At 38.7% G+C, this 24,082-nt stretch overlaps 1 protein-coding gene across 2 annotated transcripts in view; it reads right to left on the bottom strand.

The window, feature by feature from the left end:
* CAB39 (calcium binding protein 39) overlaps positions 1-24,082 on the bottom strand; it is a 42,348-nt gene that overhangs the window by 14,250 nt on the left and 4,016 nt on the right. The window contains exons 1-2 of one of the 2 annotated variants that reach the window (XM_067301960.1): positions 14,814-14,831; positions 7,047-7,200 (exon numbers count right to left, since the gene is read on the bottom strand). In XM_067301960.1, the coding sequence (XP_067158061.1) occupies positions 7,047-7,160 (114 nt within the window). In that variant the 5' untranslated portion in view covers positions 7,161-7,200; positions 14,814-14,831. Of the gene's footprint in view, positions 1-7,046; positions 7,201-14,813; positions 14,832-24,082 lie in introns of those variants that run through there. The other variant, XM_067301959.1, reaches the window with a different exon arrangement.

Below are 24,082 nucleotides of genomic sequence, written 5' to 3'. Positions count from 1 at the left end.
TCCAGTTCCTATTCCCAGTCATCTCCTCCTCAATTGAAATTCCAAAGGATTTTCTGTGCACTGTTAGTAAGATAGCAAGAAGCAGGTGTTCAATATGACTGTTTAGACAGCTCCTGAAGACCTAAAATGAGAAAGCCAGCTCACCATATTATAACAGTATTACACTACACAGATGCTTTATTTCTTTAAAATTCGGAAGAATTATATCTTTACTAGGAAAAGAGCAGAAATACCTGTCAAACACAGAGATATAAAGAGATGCCTTTGAAACACGGCTACCAAGAAAAGAGGAAGAAGCAATGAAAATTCTATCGTAGTTTGTCTCTGCACAGTAATTTAGAAAGAAGATGAAAGAGAAAGAAACCCATAGTTTCAAGTAACTATCTACTTTAAGCAAGACTGGGGCAATTTTGAAGACGTCTGCAATTAAGAAGAACGCTAGTGGAGATTTTTTCATACCAAAAACCCCCAAAACAGAACAACCCTCCCAAACTTTAGTAATCACACTTGAAGGCTTTCCCTCACCACCACCCCAAGAAAGAGGTCTAGTAATTTAAATGCCTCCAAACCAAACAGAAAAATGCTGTGTTTCCAAACACTGAATGCTTTAAAAATAAATCCCTCTGGTCTAATACAAACATACAATTCAATAACTTCAAAAAGAGACACCAAGAATTGAATTTGTTTCTCACTCTCTCCACTACTGTCGAGACCTTCTGAATGTGCTTCATTTGAACATGGAATGACATTCTGCTTTAATGATAAGTAATGGCAAGAGATGCACAGAATCACAGAACAACTTAGGCTGGAAGGGACCTCTGGAGGCCACCAGGGTCCAGGTTCTGCTGAAGGCAGAGCCAGCCTCAAAGTCAGATCAGGTTGTTCAAGATCACATCCAGGCGAGCTCTCAACAGCTCCACGGATGAACACCCCACAACCACTCTGAGCAACCTGTTCCAAAGCCTGACCACCTTCACTGTGAAAGATACAGACTTGCTTGTATCACTTCAAGTCAGGGCAAAACATTATTTCTGGATATATACTGCAAATACAGTTTTCTGAAAATACTTTATCAATAATCAAGGTCTTTTGATACATTAAACTTACATAAAAAATTACATTTCTATATTTCCTCTTCTACTCCATCTCAGCATCAAAAGGACTAGAAAAACGCTTACAAACTCATTCTGGATTCTCTCTCTACTCTACTATATTCCACAAACTCTCCAATATATCCCAAATACATGATGGGCAGAGCTACTTTTGCCATTCTGGATGCACTACAGACAGAATGGAACTTAGGCACTCTGTTACAACTAAAAATGTAATGTTACGTTGAATATCAATAATCAAGAGTTAAGCGAAAAACTAGGAAAAAATTCAAGAACAAAGAAAAGGCTAGCTACAAAAGCATCATTTGCAAGATTTCCTACAGTATTAAAGTCTAAATGATCACTAAATGTGCTGCTTATCTCTTTTGACAAAAGAGTCCCTAGAGAAAATCCAAACACACAGTGAAATTGGTCCAAAAACCAAGATCAAATACAAAGTGGAATTAACAATCAGACACCAGACATGTGTAATCATGTATTATGCAATATATTATACTCTTTCAGTGCAATATTAAGAGTAACCACAGAGCAATTAGAGCTTTAGAGACAAATCACATCTGAAATTCAAAGGTGTCAGACAATCAGTGATGTTTGAGGACAAGTCAGATTATAAAAACCTAACTAAAATCTAAAGTAAGGAAAATAAATAAAGTACTTATTTCTCTATTCTTATCAAAGGCAGTAAGTCACTATTTAAAAATAGACACCATGAAGTCACCCATAATGACTGTCATACCATAGTTGGTTGTATATCTTGATAGCTACAAACCATTATGGTTTATTCCACTCTCTAGGAAATTTCAGAGATACTCCCAAAACATACTGGTTCCTCAAACACTAAGCACTGCAAATACCAAACACTTCATTCAGACTTGTGGAGCTGGAGCATTTGGGTTTTTGAAGTAAATGCTGCTTTTATTTACAGAAAGCAATAGAATAGGAATACAGTATTTAAGTTGAGAAGAACGTTATTTGTGTTCAACAGGATCCTGGTCTATGGCTACAGGTTCTAGCGACACCAGTAATGCAATTACATAATTTGCACTACTATGCAAAAGACCCATCAAAAAGGTAAATTATCTACAATTTTGAGCCTGTATGCAGTGATTTTTTTTTCCTAGTGTAGGACAATATCTCTCATAAATAGGATTATTAAAATGGTAATTGGTATTTAAATTGCTTGGATTTGGAACCTTACTAAAATGTACGATTCTGGGGAACATACAATTATCTGTCTATCTTGATGTTACTAGTTTATTATACAGGCAAAAAAGTATTATGCTATTTTTCAGTAGACATCTGTCATAAAGACATCAAAGAGCTAGGTTCAGTTAGCAGAGAAGCGTGTTCCCTCACTCACTATTAGGGAAAAAAAAAAAAAAAAAAAGAGTCCTAATTTAATCTCTGAGTAACAGCCCCATGCAGTAGGCAAGGCAGATTACCTAACCTTTAGCTTTCATTCAACCATGAATTGATTTTATACATGTGCGTAACATCTTTAAAATTTTACTGCTTTGTAAATTACGGAGTTAATTCATTGAAATCTAATCTATGGCTAGGGCAACAAGACCTAATATTACACTCTGACAGCTGAATCAAATAAAATAGCATATTGCACTTGTGCATACACCGAGTATACTGGCCACTGCACAGAGCTGGCAACTTAAAGAAGAGAGAGACCACGACTTTTAGATTTTCATTTTGGCCAGAAGTTTGAACTGCTGCTCTGAAATAGCTACCTGCCCAGGCGAACGATACGGCTGAAAGAGCTGCCAGAGAGCCCGGACTGGGGCTGTGACGCGCAGGTTATCCCAAGGTCAGAGGGTAGGGAAGAGCAAGTATATTACACGAGTAAATATTTACCTTCGCGACAGTAAACATGTGTGCCACAAATCAAATGAACTAGCAGTATAAAAATAAATGCTGAGGTAAGCCAAAGAGGAGGAAGAGATGAAAATAAAATACTAATGTGCTAGCTCAGGGTAGGTCCCATCCATATGAAAGCAGTTTTCCTTCCCCTTCCTTTTTCTTTAGTCCCCCTTTCCGAAAGTACATGAGTAAAGAAAACTAATAGCATACGAGACGAAAAGGTTTTCAGTTATAAACCATTTGTCAATTCAGGTTTCTGAAATAACCCTTCTGTAATAATAAAAGACAGCAAACTACTCCCCAGCCCTAAGCAAAAGTCGGCGTTCAAGGAGCACCCAAGCGGCAGTGCCCAGGAGGGGCTGAGCCAGCCCGGTCCCAGTGCCCTTCAGCTCTCCTTGCCTGCTGCTCTCGGTCCCGCAGCACGCACTGCAACCCTAAAGAGCATTTCCAAAGCACCTGGAGAATTACCCGTTTAATTTTCCTCCAGTATTCACAGAGTCCAACAAAAACTAGATCACCATGCAGCACAAATTCACTTTTCATTTTTAAACTTCCAATTTTTATTTATAAAACATTTTGCAGGGCAAAATGTTTCATAATTGAACAAGATGCATCAAGACCTCTACGGTTGTTCTACATCTTTTACTTAAGAGTCTTTTCCATTTCGATTATGAAGTATATACCACACACAAACAGGAATACATCCTGTCCGAGCTTTAAAACTCTCTTTCTTACACATCTGTGCTTTTTCTCCCTCTCACAAAGCAACATTTTAGTCTAAGTACTGGATAAACAAGGTATTCCATTTCTACTATAACTAATTACACATTCAATTTCTAGGGACAATTATAATTTTCTTACAAAGCTGTATTTCCAGATGTGTCAGGCAGTTGTTAGAGAGCATCCTCCACATAGTATCGAACTAAGTATTTTCATGACAGCATTGGGCTGCTGCTGCATGGCGGGAAATACCGCAAACCATATATTACACATAAACTACTGTGGTACTGCAGTAGAAAAGTACAAGTTTGTGTTTGGAACCTCAGCCATAAGATATAAAATAAAAGGGCATTTACAATGGATTTCATTTTGCGGAAGAAACATTTAAAATGATGATTAAATTTGGAGAAGTTCAGTTCAATCTGTACTGAAATTTTTTTAGACTTTGACATATATATTTCAAATTCCATATGTTTGAGAGTAAGGAAAATTTGTAACTGTGTGTACTTCTTTTTTAAAAATCATAAAGAAATGTAGGAAAAGTAATTATTCCCCCCCACCAAATACCTACCATCATGAAAGAAAGATGCCCTTACCACAAAATTAATCAGCACTGAATATGTACCATGCTGTTCAGCCTTGAAAGTTCACTATTGTTATCTGACAAAAGCACACCTTTGGATGAAACAACAACAGTGAAGCAGAAATTTAAATAACAATAATAATAATAAAATAAAAAAGACAGATAAACAGAACTATTTTATACCAGTCTAACCCCCGATAAGATGGAGTTATTAAAAAGAGAGAGAGAGAGAGAGAGAATGGCATTCCTTTTCCCTTTCCTTAAAGGGTAGTATTTGTGCTTTATGTGCAGGGAGTTCTTCTACTTCTGTACAACTGTCAGCCATGGAACTCATCTTTTCGGCAACAGAGAATTCTTCTCCAATTGAGCTGGAAAGTTACATTGTAGAAAGGATCAGAATAATAAAAGGGGTGGTGAAAGAGAGATAAAGAGATGCCTATGTATTAAGATATTGGCATGCAGAGATTTTCTTTTTTTTTTAAATAATGGATATGGCTCAGACCCTTACTATCTCAAAGTCCCAAGTTACTCCAATGATTTCTATTGACTGGATAGGAACAGGCCATGAATTCAAGGTGTTCAGTCAGAGCTGGACCCTCAAACACGCAATGATTGGTCTGTAAGATATTTAAGAACTTTATCAAACCAGCAAACACTCAGAGAACTCGAGATAAACTGCTACAACCACGGTCACCTTGATGGAGATCTTAGCTTGCCAATGAAATAAGTATTTCCTGCAGAAAGTCTCTACTGAGATATGGGGACAGTTGTCTGGAGCATCCAGATTCATCAGCTGGGCTCCTTTGTGAATAACCAAGATGGCAGTGGCCAGCACTACCATACCCAACTTAGTCTTGTGAAAGTCAGTATTTAACTCTCCTCACATTTAACCTACTACGGTGAAGATGGGTTGCTTTCTTTTCTCTTCCAAGCAGAATGTATTGCTTCCTACCTGACGCAGGAGAAACAGCTCTACATGCTTCATGCATACAGTCCGTCATCAAAGCAGCCTCACATAAATGGAGGTAAGGGATTAAAGGCCAGCAAGAAGCAAATTGTACATAATAGTTTTCAGCTACAGCCTCAAGACACAGGCATGTGATACTGTGCACAGCTATGCACAATGGAATGAAGCTGGCCTGTTCCCTAGTACAGAGATGTAAGAAAAAAGAAGATGGCACAAAAGGGGACAGGTTCCAAGGCTGAGCCACATCTCCAGCAATTAACCATGAGGTTGAGGCGAAGGAGACAGTGCCATGTCTCATCTCAGACTACACCTCCTCTCCTGACAGATGCCTTTAACAGAGAAAGAAGAAAAGCAGCAGCAAATGAAAATACTCTTAGCTTGTGCTAGTGCTCTGTGATGAACCAGGAAAAAGAACAGGATGGGATAAAAGTGTGCACTCTGTACAAGCCTGAACAACATTTGTTCCAGCAAGACAGAAAAAGCATCAGGGAAAAATACTACGGTTTGCTGTGAGAGACCTGGAATATACCACATCCTGGCACACAGGTAGAAGATGCTGATCCTAAAGAGTATCAAGATAAAGATGGCAATTCAGTCAAGACCCAGCTCTCCCTGCATTTAAAGCAATTGGGCCAAATCTGGATGAAAATGGATGTAGAGGGGCTGGTAACACTCTACTTAGAAACACCAGCGAACATAGAAAAGACCATGACTAACTCCTACACTTGGCTTTTGTCTCAGATGAGTGAAAGAGAACTCTAGATGAAGAGTTTGGTATTAAGGCAGCAAAGACCATGGCCTGAAAAGGACAGAGGGGTTTCATGACAGTAAAACCAAAGCAGGAAGTTAAAGAAAGAAGAGGATATAATGTCTAACTTCCTTGGAAAGCATCTACACCTACACCTTCATTGTTCACTATCAGACCCTATACAGATGCCAAGTATGGCACAGAACAGTTAAACAGTGCTGGGAGAGGATCCGAGGAGGGTATCATAGCCTACTTCAAAAGCTGGTTTTCTTGGTTTTCGGGAAAGGTTTTCTGGGTATTTGTTGGGGGGGGTCTTTTTTTTTTTTTTTCTTTTCAGTATTGCCGTCTACACCCGGTGCTGAGTTTCTTAGGAAAGATGTAATCTAAACAGTAAATATCTCTGCCACACTAGGCAGCAGGTGGGATGCATCTGCACACAGGCTGAACCTTAAGGTAATTTTCAGTGAAGCTATCAAATGAGAAGTAAATGACTGGCACAAGATGCAGATCCTGAAAGACAGGACCTGAAGTAGCAAGCCATCTTATCTAAAGGAAACTGCAGTAGCACAGGAACTTTTCACCACACCTTCTGAGGGCTGAACAACAGGCAAGAGAGGGTATGAGTATATCCTCTACTGATACCCAGGAAGACACAAAGTTCTTCAGGTTCAATAACAACAGAGCCACTTTGTTCTGTGACATTCACATGCACTAGTAAAGACAGAACTACTGTACAATGGTAAAATCATTACAACGGACACAAATACCGGAAAGTCGTATGGCTATGAGCTGGTCATTAAAGAGTTCAAAGTCAAGGAGTTCCAAAACAAATTGTTTTAAGTATCATATCAGCTGCCAATGGTATAAAAACACAAAACAAACCAATGTGAAACACACCAGTTCAAAGGTACATACAACTTATCCTTTATGATAGAGTGTAGAAAACACAAATAATTCCTAATTGGTTCCATTTAAACAGCTGTAAACTTCATAAATTGTTTTTTTAATTTTCATTATTGTTTAGTCACTGAAAAGTCCCAGTTGTACCTTTTCTGCCTTTTTGTCAGAGATATCTTGCTTTTCTAGAACTGCCATACTTTCCTTCAGGTTCTTCACTATGTCTGCAGGAGACTTGTGGGACTTGCCAAAGGGGAATGGCATGATTGCGAGCAACACAGGTCTTCTACAGCTCCTGCTTCACCTAGAAAAAGAGGAGAGGGAAAAAAAAAAAAAAAGGCACATGAAAAATAGAAGCATAATGCCAGCATAACAACATACATGAAGACCAAGTGAGTGTAGTAAAGGCATTCATAAAAGGAATAGCCACCCTTGAAAGTTAAACTAGAAATTATCATCACAAACTTAAAAGCTATCTGTGTTACTGATTCTTATGAAACACAAAATACAGAATTTAAGGACTCAAATTAAGATCCTTATCTTGTTTTACAGCAACCAATGAAAGAGTATATTAATAATATCCAGAGCCATAGTACTGTACAAACACACGTGGGCAAGACCAACATGGACGAAATATTCAAATTTATGCTAGCAAGCAAAACACTTTCTTATGCAAGGTCTTTGACATGCAAGTCAGCACACCTCAGCTGCTCTGCCATGACCGTTCAGATACAGGCTTTTACCCATATTCTTTCCATAACAAGTGTAAAGCAGACAGTAAAGCCTTCTCCTTAGTGCAAGAGCTAAGAGCGTGACGCAGATGAGCCTGCAGACAGTAACTTATTCCCATCTCAAAACACTTGTTACATCCTGGCTTTTTTGTGTCTGTATTACTGTAGCTTAGTACTGAAATACAATCTCCTCTGAAAGTCCTCCCACCCATTTTATGGGGGAACAAATTTTGTTATGAAAAAATAAGGATGTAAATAAGGCATCTAGAAACACTAAAATCACATCAGATACACCTTTTTTCAAAAAGATAAATCTAGTCTTATGGGAGCAATTTTTCTTTTCTAAAGTGTCGGGCTCTTCAAACCAAATACAAATTCCTTTGTATATTCACATATATTTGCATTTACATATATATGTGCATTTATTTTGATGCAGGAAAAAGTATTTTATTAATATGAATGAGTATACAAAAGCTTTCACTACTAAATACATATATCCCCATTTAAACAGTAACACAAACTTCTTATAAATGACTACCATAAAACATACTTCTAGAACTCTAGTCTCTATAGAAGAGAACAGGAAATCCTGCATCGAAAATGCTGACAGCACTAATTCTGCTAGACACAAAAGACAGTTGAAGCTGACAGAGCAGAGATCACCCTGTCACTACAAAGAAGGGATGTTACCCTGAAAGTGAGTTATTTGCCGCCTTCATGCAGTGTCAGTAAGGTTGGTAGCCAATCAAAAAAAAAAAAAGTATATGTCAAAGTTTCATATCTAATACCAAGCACTGTGATCCATGATTAAAATACTGGCTCATTCACTGTGAGCTTCAAAATGTTAAACCTGATCTTATTCAATCGTATTACAAAAGAACTAGAAATATCAATTTAATGCGATTTTCGTGTTGATTTTTAACACAAACAAGTCAGGCTGGTCCAAGGACAAGAGCGTGAAGATGAAGAGCAGAAGCAACCAGATCTTTAGCCAAGAAAATTCTCCTAAATATGCATTTCAGGTAACCAATTACAGAGATCATAGCTATTCTTTCATACCTATAACTGACCTACCACAGCTGATGAAAAGCATAAGGCAGGTAGTTTTTAATCAGATTACTTTTCAGTTAAAAGGAAAAATATCAGCCTGAAGGAAGTGACAAGACCCTTCACCAGCTATTTCCGTTCCGTTCTTTAACAGATCATACTGGTACTTCTGTGGTTCTGTTTTGTAATATGATAACTATCTAGTTAGAGTAGTATCTCTTTCATAATCTGCACTAAGATGAAATTACAAAGACAGGACTGGTACCCAAGAGATAAAAGCACTGACCACAAGTCATTCCTCAATTAAAAGAATCTTACGCCTCAACTTTGTCACATGTGAGTGGAACATAAACCTGCCTTTAAGAAAGGCATCTTATTTAATGAAAATTTAATGCCATTTAAAACAATGTTTAATGAAAGTTACGGTATTTTCACACAGGAAGTTTTGACTTGCAAGAGGCAGAAGGGAAAATAAGTACGATTTCCCCACAACATAGAGAGCATACCTTTAGCATCACAGCAACATTTGAAGAGTTCCCTTTATCTTTCACTTTGATTACCATCCCTACCAAATTAAGATAAGCCCTGAAAACCAAGCTGAATTCTTTCAGGCTTGCATATCATCACTGATAATAATAGTATTTAACAACTACTCAAGCTATTCATTCTGAAAGATGGCTAAGCACATGTAACAAAGCAGATTTGCTCAAAAAGCTGCTAGTCTTAATTGCTTGGATTGCACGCTAAAACAGAATAAAATCCAGCTCTGGAATCAAAACAGTTCTTAGTAAAAATATTATATGGAATCACAGAATTAAGGACTTAATATACAAAAGGAATGTCAAAAACAACAAGAAAATCTCTCTGCATGCATTTTTTGGATCTTAACTATAATACTTCTAAACAAAAAGACTACATGGATAACATCTATAACGTACATAAATATAGAACTATGGCAAACAATTGTTCTTAAAGTGGGCCCAATGTCAAAGTTTGCAAAACTAGGTTTTCCTCTAGATAGTGCTCAATTTCTTCTTCTAAATTAAAAACAGCCTACCTCTGACTTATTCATGAAGTTTTCCAGATTCTACCTAAGTCACATAGATATACATACACATATGTATACACAAATCACATACTAAGCATATCTATTGGAAAATAATAAGTTAATAAAAATTCATTAAGTATATCTATACTGAACATCTTTACCAATTAGGTAAGCTTCTGTATGAATTTCTCAACAGCAGTTTACAAAATCAGGTAAGAACTGCCCACTGCAGCAAAGAAGGAAATCCACACCCTTGATTACTGAAGGCGGCACTTTGCTTCAAGGTGTTTTACTCATTATGTAAAACTGAACAAACGCATTATTTCCGCTATTTCAACTTTATTGCTGGAGGGAATGCAGTGGCACTGTCAGGAACCTCACTTGAGGCCTCAAGTCTGAAGATCCTAGCAACCCTGAAGCAAAATCGTATTACTGAAGACCCCGTGTCACATCAGACCAGAACAAAGCAGGGGGACGATCCTTTGTCTCTTGGAGCCGTACTTACTGCAGCTATGAGAACATACACACGCTGTTCCTTTCCTAGCCTCCTAAAACTACAACAAGCAAGCCGTAAACAATCGACAATGCCAACATCTGTGCGCAATCGGAAAGAACGGCAACAACGCACATCTGCAAATTAAAAAAAAAAGGGGGGGGGGCAACATCAAATGACACTTTCTGTAGATAATTAAAAAACAGACCTTACATCGTGTCAAATGACAGTTGTTTCACATCACCAGCACCTGGTTTCCTCACAAATTCAGCATAAAATTTTGACTGTAGCTTTAAAAAGTGACCCCAGGACTTTCCAAGAGTTAAACTACAACAAGCACACAGATGGCTCTGTGCTCTGCTGGGCTGCTTTGTTTTATCTTACATTCCTAGAAATCTCATTACTTTTATTTATTTGTTAAGAGAGGCTATAAACAACATTATACCAAAATTCAGGCTTACCTAGGCAGGCATTTTACTTTACTAAGACTCAAGTAGGCCAAACCTAACAAAATTTAAGGTCCACAAAGTACTGGTGTCATAGCCAAATTTAGAATCTGAAATGGCTTTATAAATCCAATTGGACTGTGAAACAAAAACATGGCACACAGCCAGATATCCAGAGTTTTAAGCACAACTGACACACACACAGTCACATTGGGACATTTGGACTTTGTGATAAAAAGAGATAGTAGTACCACTGTTTCGGATAGCGTATAGTTTCCAACCATGCCAGTGCAGCACTTATTCACACACAGTTTGCTTTATTTATAAGGCTTTTTATTTTTGACTGCATTGACCACAAAATCAATTAACATCCAATTTAAAACTAACATGTGTTTCATATATAACGCTGCTTTTTTTTTAACTAATCAGATAATGCTTAAAAGCATTTCTCTGAGGACAACCCTCTTCCAAAAAACCTGTTGCAAGAACAAATGCAGGGGCATGATATACAATTCCCTCTCTTTTAATCAATTTTAATTCTCTAAAGAATCAATTCACTAGCCTAAAGTACGTTCTCTTTTAATTGTAATCTTTTTATTATTTGAAGGGTGAGAAAATGTGCTACCTCTACAATAGTACAAATCAAAGTGTTACAGCGAAAACCCTGATCACTAAACAGTGGAAGGTTTTTTTTTTTTTAAATAAACCATATTGTAAATAAGATTCCTGCATGACTATTAACAAGAAAAATACTGGTACAAGAAATAAGTCAGTAATGCTCATTTACGTAAAAATGTAATCCACAGACAAATGAACTGCAGACACTGCAGCCTCAGCGCTGCAATACTTTGAAGCTGTAAGGAAGGGAAAGGCTCACTAGTGCTGCAAGCAAAGAAACAAAGCAAACTCAGCCTTTCTGCTTATCAGATACCACGAACTATTGTGAGGTAAAAGAGTGATAACACTCTTCATTTTATCCCATACAGGCAGAATTCACAAATAAAACATCAAATGACTATTCACATCATTCCTGCTCAGGAGAGCAAATGTTTGCTCTTTCCACCTCCAAAACGCTACCTAAATACTGTAAAAAAATTCAACGTTCCCAATTGTGTGAAACAACCAGGTACTATAAACTCTATTTCTTCCTCTATTGGAGGCCTCACTATATAACATGATAGTCTTACTTTGGCTTCACTTGAAAGAAACAGCACTGTATTAAGTCTTCAGCTAGATCCTGTCGACTTGTTTACACATGAAGAGTTCAAGGTGGACACTTTTAGTAAGCTGCTAATGAGCAAAGAGAGGGGACAAAAAACCCTTTAGCCGCTTTCTGGCTACAATTGCGCATGTTAAAAGACTTCAGGCCCAGTAAAAATGCACAGAAAGCATTCTGTTGGAGTGTACTTAAGAAGAAAACTACCACAGATCAAACAAAATCCACATAATTTTAATAAGTTCAAGCAATCAGCGGTGAGGTTGCCAGAGACGAATGGGCCAATCTGAGAGGCTGCCGCTGCCGAGAGGGGAGGCCCGTTCCCCTCGGCTGCCGGCCGGGCGTCCGCAGGTGCCTCTGCGGCAGCGCAGCCGCCCCGGCCCGGAGCCCAGGCGCCTCACTGAGCTATCGGAGGACTCGCGCACGAGGAAAGCAAGCGACCAGACGGCTGGGGAAGGTAGAGAAACTGTCCCTTTTACCAGCGAGCAGCTCCCCGGCCTCGCGGCCTCACCCTGGGGCACAGGGTCACCGGCCGAGCCCAAGCAACCGCCCGGCTGCCACGGGAAGGTCGTTCTCCCCCGGGTGTGTGAGCAGGCGGATCTGTCTGGACACCCCCGGAGACGATTCAGCTCACTAAAATGGCAGAAGACAAGCCCAGTGAAAACAACGAGGAAGAAAAACGGTTTCGGAAAGGTGCTTAAGACAAACCAACTCAAGGCACTGCCAGACGTGAGCCCAAGCTAGCACAAGGCTGGAATTTGGGAGGGGGCAAGGCGGCCAGGGCGGGAGGAGGCAGCGGGGGAACGGCCCCCCGCCCCGGGGCACGGCCACGGCCCCCCATCTTGGGGGGGTACGGGGGGGCACCGCCACAGCCCCCCGCCACAGGGGGGCACAGGGGACGCTGCCGACGCATATGTGAAACCACGGCCTGAGGCAACCACGTTCAACAGCACTAATAGCGCACAGGAGGCTGGCTTAAACAAATACGGGTAAATAAATTAATGATTCTATGAAGGCAAAACACCTAGATTCACAATAGACAGATCATCTCTGTATGTGAGTTTTATATTGAGAATTTACCAGTCTATTACTGGCCAAATAGGCTGCATCTTTCTAAAGAGACATATATTTGTATTAACATGACAGTATAATGTAGCAAGACCATCCCTGTCCTGCAAAGCTGACTTACCAGACCCCTTTGGTTTCTGTATGTTACATTAACACGGATCATTAAACGTTATTAAAAACAATAACACCACAAATCAATTTTCATCAGTTGTTACTGTCACAAGTGACTAAGTTCAGTCAGAAATCCCTACCATGAGGGCTAGTCAGGATGATAAAAACAGAAACAGATCAAGAAATTACACGTTTTTTTAGAAGCACTGCTTCCCTCTCAAACATGCACAATAACGGGGAGGAAGACGGACAGCCATTCCTCTGATCCAAGAACCATTTTTTATGCAAGCTACCATACTTGCTGGAAAAAAAACCACAACATAGTATTTCAAAGACAGAAGCAGACATCAAATTAGCTATTTCACCCTCCTGTACAAAAGATTATAGAATTTGATTGGTCATCTTAGTATTTAGCCATAATGAAGTTGCTAAATGTGCTTTCTTTAAGTACCATTACTGCGGAGAGCGGAGGCTGCCCTTTGCTGCACAAGCCACGTGGCAGCTGGCACGTACAAGGCAGCACCAGGTACCATTCAGAAGAAATACTGCTGTTGACTAATCATCAAAAACCCCCGGTTCGAGCAGGCCTTCTCGAAAGGCGTACCACCTCTCGCGGCAGACAGAGCTGACCGAAGGCAGCCCCCATCAGGTCCTTCGCTGGCTTGTTTAAAGTGGGCACTCCCATTCGTGAGGAAAACCCTGAGCCACATTTTTCTTGTGCTGCTGTCTACTACAGCTTCCAGTCCCCTGCTTGCAGATATGTAGTTTTTCACCAGATGAAAACATTTGCTAGAACCAGCACATTGTAACAAAATAATTTTTCAGTTTTCTTTTTGATAAGCTAAACAGACTGGAACATCTAAGTGTCTCACCAAAATACATGTCTAAATAGCAGAATTTATTAATATAACCTCACATGGAAAACCTGCCTATCATACAGGAAATGAGACTGACAAAGAGCATAAGCCACACCTCAATCTATTCCAGCATAAACTATATAGTATAGCCATGCCTTTACCTGCAAAAGCATGCCATTAACAGAATGGCTACAGTAGTAAATAACAACAATAATTACTGTCAATACCAGCTGGCAAAATTTAGGAGTGTACTACAGCTCTAAGGCATTTTTGCCAGCTCCAAAATACTTTTGCATCTCCGTTCAGCACTTTTTTTAAGATGAATTTACAACACAAGCAGAACCACATGCAGTACTCCATCCACTGTTGCACATATGACAAGTACAACTTTAGACACACTGAACGTATGAAACAATCAATGACTGACTAACTACAAGATCCGTCTGGATCTGCTGCAATAATTTGTAAGAAATATAATTTATGCATATAGGTTTTTGTTGTTTTTATTAGACAGGCACTTTCACCTCATACCTGACACATCATATCCATCACTAAATACTAGCATTTTCCTTAAAATGCACTATTAACTTATTCTATGAGGTCTGTAGCACACAGAAGCTTCAATCAGATTCAAAAACTGTTTCACAGCTCTGTGTCACAGAATTATTTGCAGTGTGACCTATTTAAAGAGGAAAAGGAAAAAAAATCCCCTTTCCATCTACGAATGGTATGTTACTTCAGAGATAAATGCAAATCGTCAGGAAATTTTCTCTATTATAACATGGATAGAGCATAGTAAGAGAACAGAAAAGATGGACTTAATGGATTCAGAAAGGATGGAAAATTCAAAAATAAGTCTCTATGTAAAATGAAATAACATCATACAAGATAGCTTCTCACTTTCTGAAACGCTCTAACAAATTAAGTCCCCAGCAGTTCACAGCCCTGCTCGTTTCTTCAGCACCAAACGCCAGCTGATTCCTTCCATTAACCAGACTTCTCTCTTGCCATTCAATTACTTTACTGATCCTTCTTCCTCTTTGAGAGCCTACTTTTCCAGTAGATATCTGCATCATGCTGGGGGAAGAGGACAGCAATGACTGTCATTAGGCTCTTCTAGCTCACTACAGCTTCCTAAAAGTACATACATTATACTTTGTGACTTGTACATTGTTTTATTCACTGCAATTCAACACACAGTCACAGAGCTTTTGCAGAAACTTAAGTAAAAATTGTTTTTAAGTAAGAGTGCTTCATTTAAGGGGCATCACAGATGCAGCATAAGCACAAAAAGCTTTTTAATGCTTATCCTTAGTATCCGAAATCCTAGTTCTTTCTGCATATTGAAGGAAATCCTATGACTCAGCTTCTTTCCCTGGTGTGCAGTTTAGAGTTACCCCACCCATTCATTTCATTTTCACAGATCTTAGTGCTATATTGCAATATGGTATACAGAGAAACATGTAAATGCCTCACCCAATCCTTGGTAAAAACATAAGAAAATAAAAAATCACAAGTTTCACCACAAAAAATTACTAGTATCTCTAACACACTGCATAAAAAAAGCTTGCTTCAATCTTTAGGAAATGTCATTAGGCAGTTTGCCTGCTTCTGGCCAGGCTGAAGATCAAATAATTTTCCCATAACCTGGCATTATTGGCAAACCCCTGTTGGCTCAGATGCCTTTACCGCATCATTGCAAAACCCAGAATATTTGTTACATGATAAAAAACACTGCAACTATGTACATGCCATTCCACTCACCTCTGGAAGCAGAAACACACAGCAAAACAGTCTCCTTTTTAACTATTCCTGTTCCATTGTATATATTATTCTCATTTCTTTCCAGAGGTCTTCCATTGTATCAGATTTTAGGATACACGTCTAAGGGTTAATCTTGTGAGGGAAGAAGTGGCAAAAGGGGCAGCAGAAAGTACACTGCAGTTTAATTCCTGAGTTCATTTAGCAAACTGTGATATGGTCTACAGTTAACATGTTCCAATCGCATGAAGTTTTAATATCCAACACTGCACAGATGAAGCACAGGAAACTTCCCCAGCCCCACATCAGCATTTACTTTTTAAGACAGAAAGCCAGTGCAAAGGACACAAGAAAAGTAGACTTTTTAAAACATGAATTAATTACATTAGGAAGGAGGTTAAGAATCATAAGATAAGGAAGGTAAATGCACATGCGTTTTTTGGAGATTTTATTTTGAAGTTGACATCAATTAAACTACAAGAATGGTCCTGTGCTTGCTGCAGGTGCAATCCTCTAAGGTGCAATCTTCTTTAGAGAACATGCCATCAATAAATGAAAAAACTATACTCAGTAAAGTCATTCTTTAGACATAGTCAAATTAAAAACACAAAGTTAGATAAAAAAAAGAAATCCAAAATGGATAAAATATTTATCCAAATGTAGTTTAAATAAGAACTGTACTTTTGTGATAGTACTACTTTTAATAATAATTAAAAAAACAGCAGCAATTTTCCCATGCTTCCTTTACTTCCTTTGGAGATCAAATTGTTTGGCCTGCTATAAACTTCTAACACTCAACCTAAGTTTATCTAAGCTCACCACATCACAGCTCTTCACATAATGTATCTGAAGAACAAAGGGATCTTTAATAAACGTAACCTATAATGGAACAAGATCACGTTAAGAAACAACAAAGTCAAAGCCTGAAGCTGATGGGCTATTAAACAACAATCCACATGTAGCTCAGAAACATCTTAAAACCACTGACTTAAGAACTAGGAAGATACATTTTCCTTAAACAATTACTACTGGCCACTGTCATAGGCAAAATATAATAAACTATATGTGTCTCTGCTTCAACACACTATGTCTATTAAAGCTTTAAGTCTATTAAGACTCCTAGGAGCCATTTAGAAACTAGCTGAGATGACGCACAATCTAGCATAGCTAGATGTCTCTAGGTTTACTTTGGTGCATTAGCTTGACAAAACTAGGGCAGAAACCCAATCACAACGCGCACAGCAGGCTGCGCCACAAAAAGGTGTTGAGTCAATTGGTGCAAGCTCCTGAGAAAGAGTCTGAGACCATGGACGACTCCTCAGTTCTGCTGTTTTCAACCCTGTTGAGAAATCTCATGGACACGGCACAAAGATTAAAATGTAAATTATTCCGAGATCAACTTTCATCAATCCAAGCTGATTCTTGCTACATAAACCCAAGAGAACTTGGCACGTTATTCAGTGATTACACATCTCCTCTGTGAAAGGGAGTTCCTGACCAAAAACCTATGGGAGTTATGTCCTGAGTCACGGAGAGAGCAGGAAAGGGTGATCAATAAACAAGTTCTTGTTCTCAGTCAGGAATCATGACCCCACCATTATTCTGAATCCTTTCCTTCTAGATCATCAGAGCCTCATTCAGTCAAGGAAAACGAGTTGTTCACTTAATTTTTTCCTTAAATTATCTCTCATCCAGTAGTAAGAGCAGTCATACAGGCAGTATTTGAGCTGATCCATAAGATCATTATTCATTTGACAGACTTGCTTTCTGTCAAACCTTTATTTTTTGCCATTGTTCCTGGCACTTAAAACACAGGGTTTTGATTACACCACGAAGGCTTTACTGACACAGCTATGCAGGTAAAGCCTACTAGTGCAGATAGAGCTTATATTAGTAAAAAACACCTCTGGCCAGTCTAACGGCAGCCACACTAGGACCTTCCTGGTGTAAGTACACTTATAAAGAATGCTCTTTTCTTCACACTTCTAACCAACATAGCTACCATGATAAATCCAGTGTCTAATTTTCTCAATCTAGTTATGGGAGATACCTTTTTTAATATGGAGCTTTCATTCTGCTTATCCTCAGATGGAAACCCCTACTTCTTCCCCAGTACACTGTACTACTCCAAAAGAAAAGGGGTTCCAAGGGCTATGTGACATATAGGGAAACAGTACTGAGATCAGCAAAACCAGAGGCTGGCCAGGAGAAACCTCTGTTTTCCCCTAAATACTGAAAATCAAGAATGTGACACCACTTGCAACAGCAAGAAATCAAAATACCTTAAAGATGAAAACACACCTATGATATTCAGATGTACATCTAATTTTTCCAAAGGTGTGAGTATTGCTACCAAAATGTCACTGTGTTTAGAAGAAATAAACTTTTTAAAAGTACCCTGCTGAAATTTAGCCTGAACAAAACTGTCATGGGTTCAGGAAGAGGAAAACACATTGATAATATTATTTTCCTTTTTTGACAAAATCACAGACTCATTACTGAACTGATGATCAAACTTCATGTCATGATTTAAAAAAATACACAAAAAACTTTAAAGACAGTTCACTCCTTTCTCCCAGGAAAGGATCTAGCCACAGTGACACAGAAATTCCACATATTGTCATCCTGAAAGTATTTATATCCAAAACTGCTGTAAGAAGTGTCCTTTAGCCAGTTCCCTCAAACCATCTCCCATACTCTTTTTCTCCACCACCAGTTCAAGTGTTTGGTCTACATCTTAAAAGTCATCAATGGATTCAATTTCTGGTACATAAACCACATTGCATCTAAATTGCCAACAAAGGTGTGTTCCCTTAGGGCCAAGGCAGATCACAGAGTCCAGAAAGATGTATTTAAGGGCAGAGATGATGCATACTGGGGTTAGGAGAACCGCCTATGGAACAAACCTTCAGGAGAGATTACTTGAGAGACAGAACTAAAGACCATGCCATTGTATTTTTCTTTTGTAGCAAATATTTTGGGGTGGAGGGAAGGAAGCTCTAACTTCACCCCTGACTCCACTTCATGCTATGAAATGTTATGCAGCACAGGAATCAAGAAGGTGGAAAGATGTAGACTGTCCCCCAAAAAATGCATCCAGGCTCTTGCCATATCAGCCTCAGTAAGAGTCATTCTGATGACTCGCAAGGTGCCCACAGAAACATCTAAGAAACACCAGGGTATGTCAGCACACACATACTGAAGGGCCAGATACTCCACAAAAAACCACCTGAAAGTCCCTTTCCCTGGTGACACTGCCTGAATGTTTCAGTTACTGAAAAGTTACTGTACATTAACGGAAATAGAAAAGAAATAAAGTTACAGATGTCTGTGGTGATCCAAAAGGTATACAAACCTATGTGCTACATTTCCTCTATCACAATTGCTTTCCCTTTTGAGGACACCAGGTTATCCTTCTTGGTAGCCCCCCATCACTGGAAGTGAACTTCTCTGCCTCTGTCAGAGTAACAACAAATAAAACAAAATAAAAGCCTTGAGACAGGCAGGCAGAAGGCCCTCATAGAAACGTTTAAAAATCCAGCTTTATGCCAGTCAACACATATTACAGTTCCCACTTGCTAGAACTAAGACAAGTTGTCTACTAGTTTCAAAAAGTATTTTTGTATTTAAAAATTGGTGTGCACAGGGGTAGAAAATACCTCAGCAGAAAGATACCTCTGCAAAAGGAAAACCTCACAGCTGATTACTAGCTGTTTTCAAGTAAATAACTGTTGGAGATGTGATTCTCCAAGGCAGAACAGTCCAGAGGGTTCACAGAAGCTGAGTACTGGAAATAGTCAAAATTTTCTATATAGGAGTCGGCAGCTCTTCTGAAAAAACACCTAAAGGTCTACAAATCAAAAATGTTTGGGAACTACCAGTCCAAGGCAGTAGGTGAAAAGCAAGGCTTGTAACAAGAAGTAACTAATATTAGACCAACTAACACAGTGGAAAAAGTTAAAGCATCTTTGAGGGACAGAGTTCCTTTATCTGATTTGCTAAGATGAGTTAAGACTGGAAAAGGGAACTAACAAATTGTTTCACAACACTAAAATAAGAGCTCCCAACTTCAGTCCTCTAATGCAGTTACTGCATAATGCCACTAAAAAAAAATTGAACCCTATCATAAAAACTTACCTCTAGAAGTTTACCCAACAAGTAACTACACAGCTTTTCTCTAGCTAATTTAAGGAGTGGGTTATGCTTTTAAGACACTGGTGTAAGAGTATAACCCTAAAATATTGCAATCAAAAGGTAATATTGTTTATAAATCCTGCAAGATAATCTCTAACAGTATCTTTAAAATTTCTGAAAGCAACAAAAATAAAACATCTGAAATGGCAATTTCAGAATCTGACCCTCTATTCAACAGAAACAGAAGCAAAAGAGGTGACTTCACACAACCCAGGCATTTATTAAAGTAAAATTTTTCACTACTAAGTTGAACAAGATTTAAAATAAACTTCATCTGAAAAGCATTATACCTCATTGCATTTCAAATTACACAGATTCCCCTTTTAGTTCCTAAAAATATATTTTTTAATTTTCTCATTTAATACGCAAAACAATCATTTTAAAATTGTTAATTATATTACCTATTTTTAGGGACTTGATAAAAGGACAGATTTTCTGAGTTTTAGTGTAACTCTTGGAGACATGAATCCACAGTATCATAGTAACCATAATAAAGTACCATAATAAATAAAAGCAACAAGCTGTAGAAACTTCTGCTATACTTACTAAGACTTCTGCATGGTTGTAAGGGTTTCAGAAAGTTAAAAATAACCCACTTAGTGATTCAAGATTCTATATTTCTGGCCAACAATCCTTTCCCTTGTTCACTAAAAAGCTCAAGAACGGCCAACTCTGAAATATAGATTTGATGTTACTCCCTAGATTTGCTTCTGTCAAGTCCTCAACCTGCATAAATACCATAGGAGCGACCGCCAGCGCCGGCGCGAGAGCAGAACTAGCCCTCAGACTCCCTTCCACCAGCTCCACTCTAACAACACTGATAGCTTATTCAGTGCAATTCCTAGGGGAAGCAAAAAGCCTTGCATGGTCAGTCTCAAAGGAAAAATATAATCCATCTTCTGTTGGAGCTACATTATAGATCCATGCTTATATATAAATAAAAAAAAATCTAGTAGCCATATATGCACACACACACATATGTGCCTGTAAGTTCCCAAACAAGAATGAAAGCTCACTAAACAGAGTTCATTTCTCTTTAAGCTTGATAAAAATGAGTATGTATGCAAAAAGAAGTAAATACAACCACGAGTCAGAAAGTTAGAGGAGTTGGGATTTTTTTGCTTTTTAAGTTAAAAAAATGAAGAAAACTGCCATGCAGTTGGTTCACAGAACTGAAAACCTCAATACATTCTTAAGCTTGCCACTCTACTGATACAGCATGATCATGCACAAATGTACTGAAGTTTGGAGGATTTGGGGGGGGAAATTTTTCCATAATCCTGAAATAAAGAGGCTTTCTTGGACCCAAGGACATTAACCCCTTCACATAACATACAGTGTCAGACCTACACCAGTCAGACTGCACAGCTACACCAGGACTCTACACAGAATGCTCTGTGAACAGATGCAGTTTCTATCAAAAGAGCTGTTTATTCCAGCTCCACCCTATTACAGAGTTAAGAGTTTAAATATTGCTCAATGTCAATTATAGATGTAAAACGGAAATATATTAGTCAATACTGATGACGATGAGTCAATAGACTGCTTTTCTTAGAGATACAAACCTAAATAATCATGTCCAGAAAAGCACTTGTTTAGAAAACTTAGGATCAAGAAGATTCCTTTGTGGTCAATCACTATCCGCGAAATCCATGGAAAAAGCATGCTTCCCCTGGTGGCTGGCGTAACTCAGCTGCCCAGCGCAATGACATGTCATCACTCAGCTTGCAGGCGCCGGCAGCCCAGGGGAACGCTCCCTCAGAGAGCTGGAACAGAAAGGTGCCAACTTTCCTGCCTACCTCTCAGGGGTCAATAAGGTCCTGCAGGAGAGAATTTTTGTTTGCTTTTGGACCATATTTGAACACAAGCTGTAATTTCCATGTTTAAGTAGCAAGGCTCTCAAGTCAAACACCCTGCATTTCCAGATTCAAGGTTTTCTAATTATCCTGACTATTTTAGTTTTCCTTCGCCATATTCTTCTAAGAGAAGCCCTCATTCATTTCACAGACGATCTACACCAAGCTACTAAAAAGAAGCATTTTCCATATGAACTTTTCCTTATTTTTTTTGAAATTAGAAAGCATACAATGAGCAAGGCAGAAGACAGCAAAAACAGTGCTCTCAGTCAACAACCTCGAGTACTGCCCAGGAAAGCAGAACTCTATGCCGATTCTTCCTTTCTCATTAAGCAAGATATAGCCCAAGTATCTAACATGTGGCCACCATCTAAGTATTTATCTTCTTCTGGGAGCCCAAAATGAGATTCCGAAACTAATGAATAACACCACAGCAGTGATTCAGGTGCCTAAAAGACTGATGCCACTTCAGGTGCCTAGAACAGCATACCTGGCCTCCAACAAGCCTCCTACCTGTCTTGGGCAGATGCTCAAGAGCATCTAAAAATCATACTAGATACCTATGTTTAGGCACCTGCACCCCACATCATAAAAGGAAGCTACTGGAAAAAATGCTTTGAAAATGTAAGCTCCTGAGTGTCCCATTACACAATATGTATAAAGTCAGGCATTCAAATGTAACAGAAAAGTCTCTAGGCTTAAGCTCATTACCTGAAAAACAGGGGGAGGAGAACCACCAGACTGCAGAAGATCACTGTGAAAATTACTTCCGTTAGCATTTGTGAACCAATTAAAGTTCACAAGGAACTAAATCCTTTTTCTTCAGAAAAGTATCTGAATGAGGTGCAATAAAGACCATCAAATATTACATCATGATTGAACAAACTCATTTAAAGGATGCTCATTCACTGAGCATCCTCTTGTGCGCTGACTGAACAAAAGGTCCTGCAGAAACAAAACCGTAAACAATCATGTAATCAGAGCTTTTGTACAGCAGTGTAACCAAAGCAAACTGAAGTTCTGCTACATGTTAACTTCTGAAAGATTAATTTTGCTTTCTCAACGTTTTTCTAATGTAACACTGAGCATACACAAAGCCTCCATCAAGAAGTTTGTCTCAACTCTTCCCCCTACAAGGTATCTAAATTCACCCATGAAGTTTCTCCATCACTGACAATCTCTGCTCAGAAGAAACTTAGGACTTGAATAGCAGGTGTTACAGGTTAGAAGAACGAAGCATTCATAAATTGTGTGGGAGAGACTTCTCAGTGCTCACCTATGTGCCATTCAGTGTGTGTCAGTACCACTAAGGTTTCATTTAGGTAGAATAAACCCCCCCACATTTTCTTTTCTAAAATCTGAATTCTCTGTGATTTAAACTTTTCCTTTACTACTTCTTCTTCTCTAGAATAAGTTCCATAAAGTCAAGACATTATATGCTGATTAACTGTATAAATCATCTCGAGATAATAGGCAACAACAACAAAAAAAATCTTCTTCTTGACATATTTTTAAAAAAGTATGATCTGCCAAAGCAAAAAAGTGCATGTTTTACACATAATAACCAAAGTAAAACATAATGATATCAATAACTTTTACCTCACTCGCACAACAGTAGCAAAAACACCTGAAACTGCTTACCCAGAGAAAGAGCTCAGAGATCCCACTGGGGCAGGATGCTCTGAAGCACTGTCAGCACACATGTCTACATCACAATACAAAAACTTTACTAATTGTTCAATGTCTACGGATTTTTCTAAAACAAATTTCTCAGCGCATACATTTGGAAGTTGGATTAGCTCTGAAGCAATATTTGAGAAGAGCTATCCATGCATGGTAAGCCTTCCCAGGTGAGCTGCTGGCCAGGGGAGTAAAGAGAAGAACATCAGTGGAAGTGGCATCAATCCCATAGTCTACTTCTGCCTGGGAAAGTATTAAAGCTGGCCACATACAGACTGAGAAGATCACCTTCTACAACTTTCTCTTCAATACACTTTCTTCATATTTCCATAAACTAGAATGCTTTACTTAAAAGTAAATAAAAAAATTAAAACTTTGCAGAAAGGTATTTCTTCAGATGCTAACATCTGCCTGGGCACCACTAGCAGTCAGAAAAGATTATGTGCTCTCCATTTCTAGGAATGCTTCTCTCAATTTTTTTGATCATTTGTTTTAATACAGATAACTTCAAAGGAGGTAAGACACTGCACATACATGAATGACTAAACATAAGTACTTCTCTCCACATCATGCAGATTCAACTCCCTAAAAAGGTGACATATTAATCCAATTTCATTAATAGTCAAGTCCTGTCTTAGCTATTTTGAAGTGTCATGTTTCAAATCTGGGGGGGGGGTC

Source organism: Apteryx mantelli, chromosome 9, assembly GCF_036417845.1.
Source record: "Apteryx mantelli isolate bAptMan1 chromosome 9, bAptMan1.hap1, whole genome shotgun sequence".
Classification (NCBI taxonomy): Eukaryota; Metazoa; Chordata; class Aves; order Apterygiformes; family Apterygidae; genus Apteryx; species Apteryx mantelli.
Note: the sequence above shows the minus strand (reverse complement) of the source record. Positions and strands in the feature narration are given on the sequence as shown.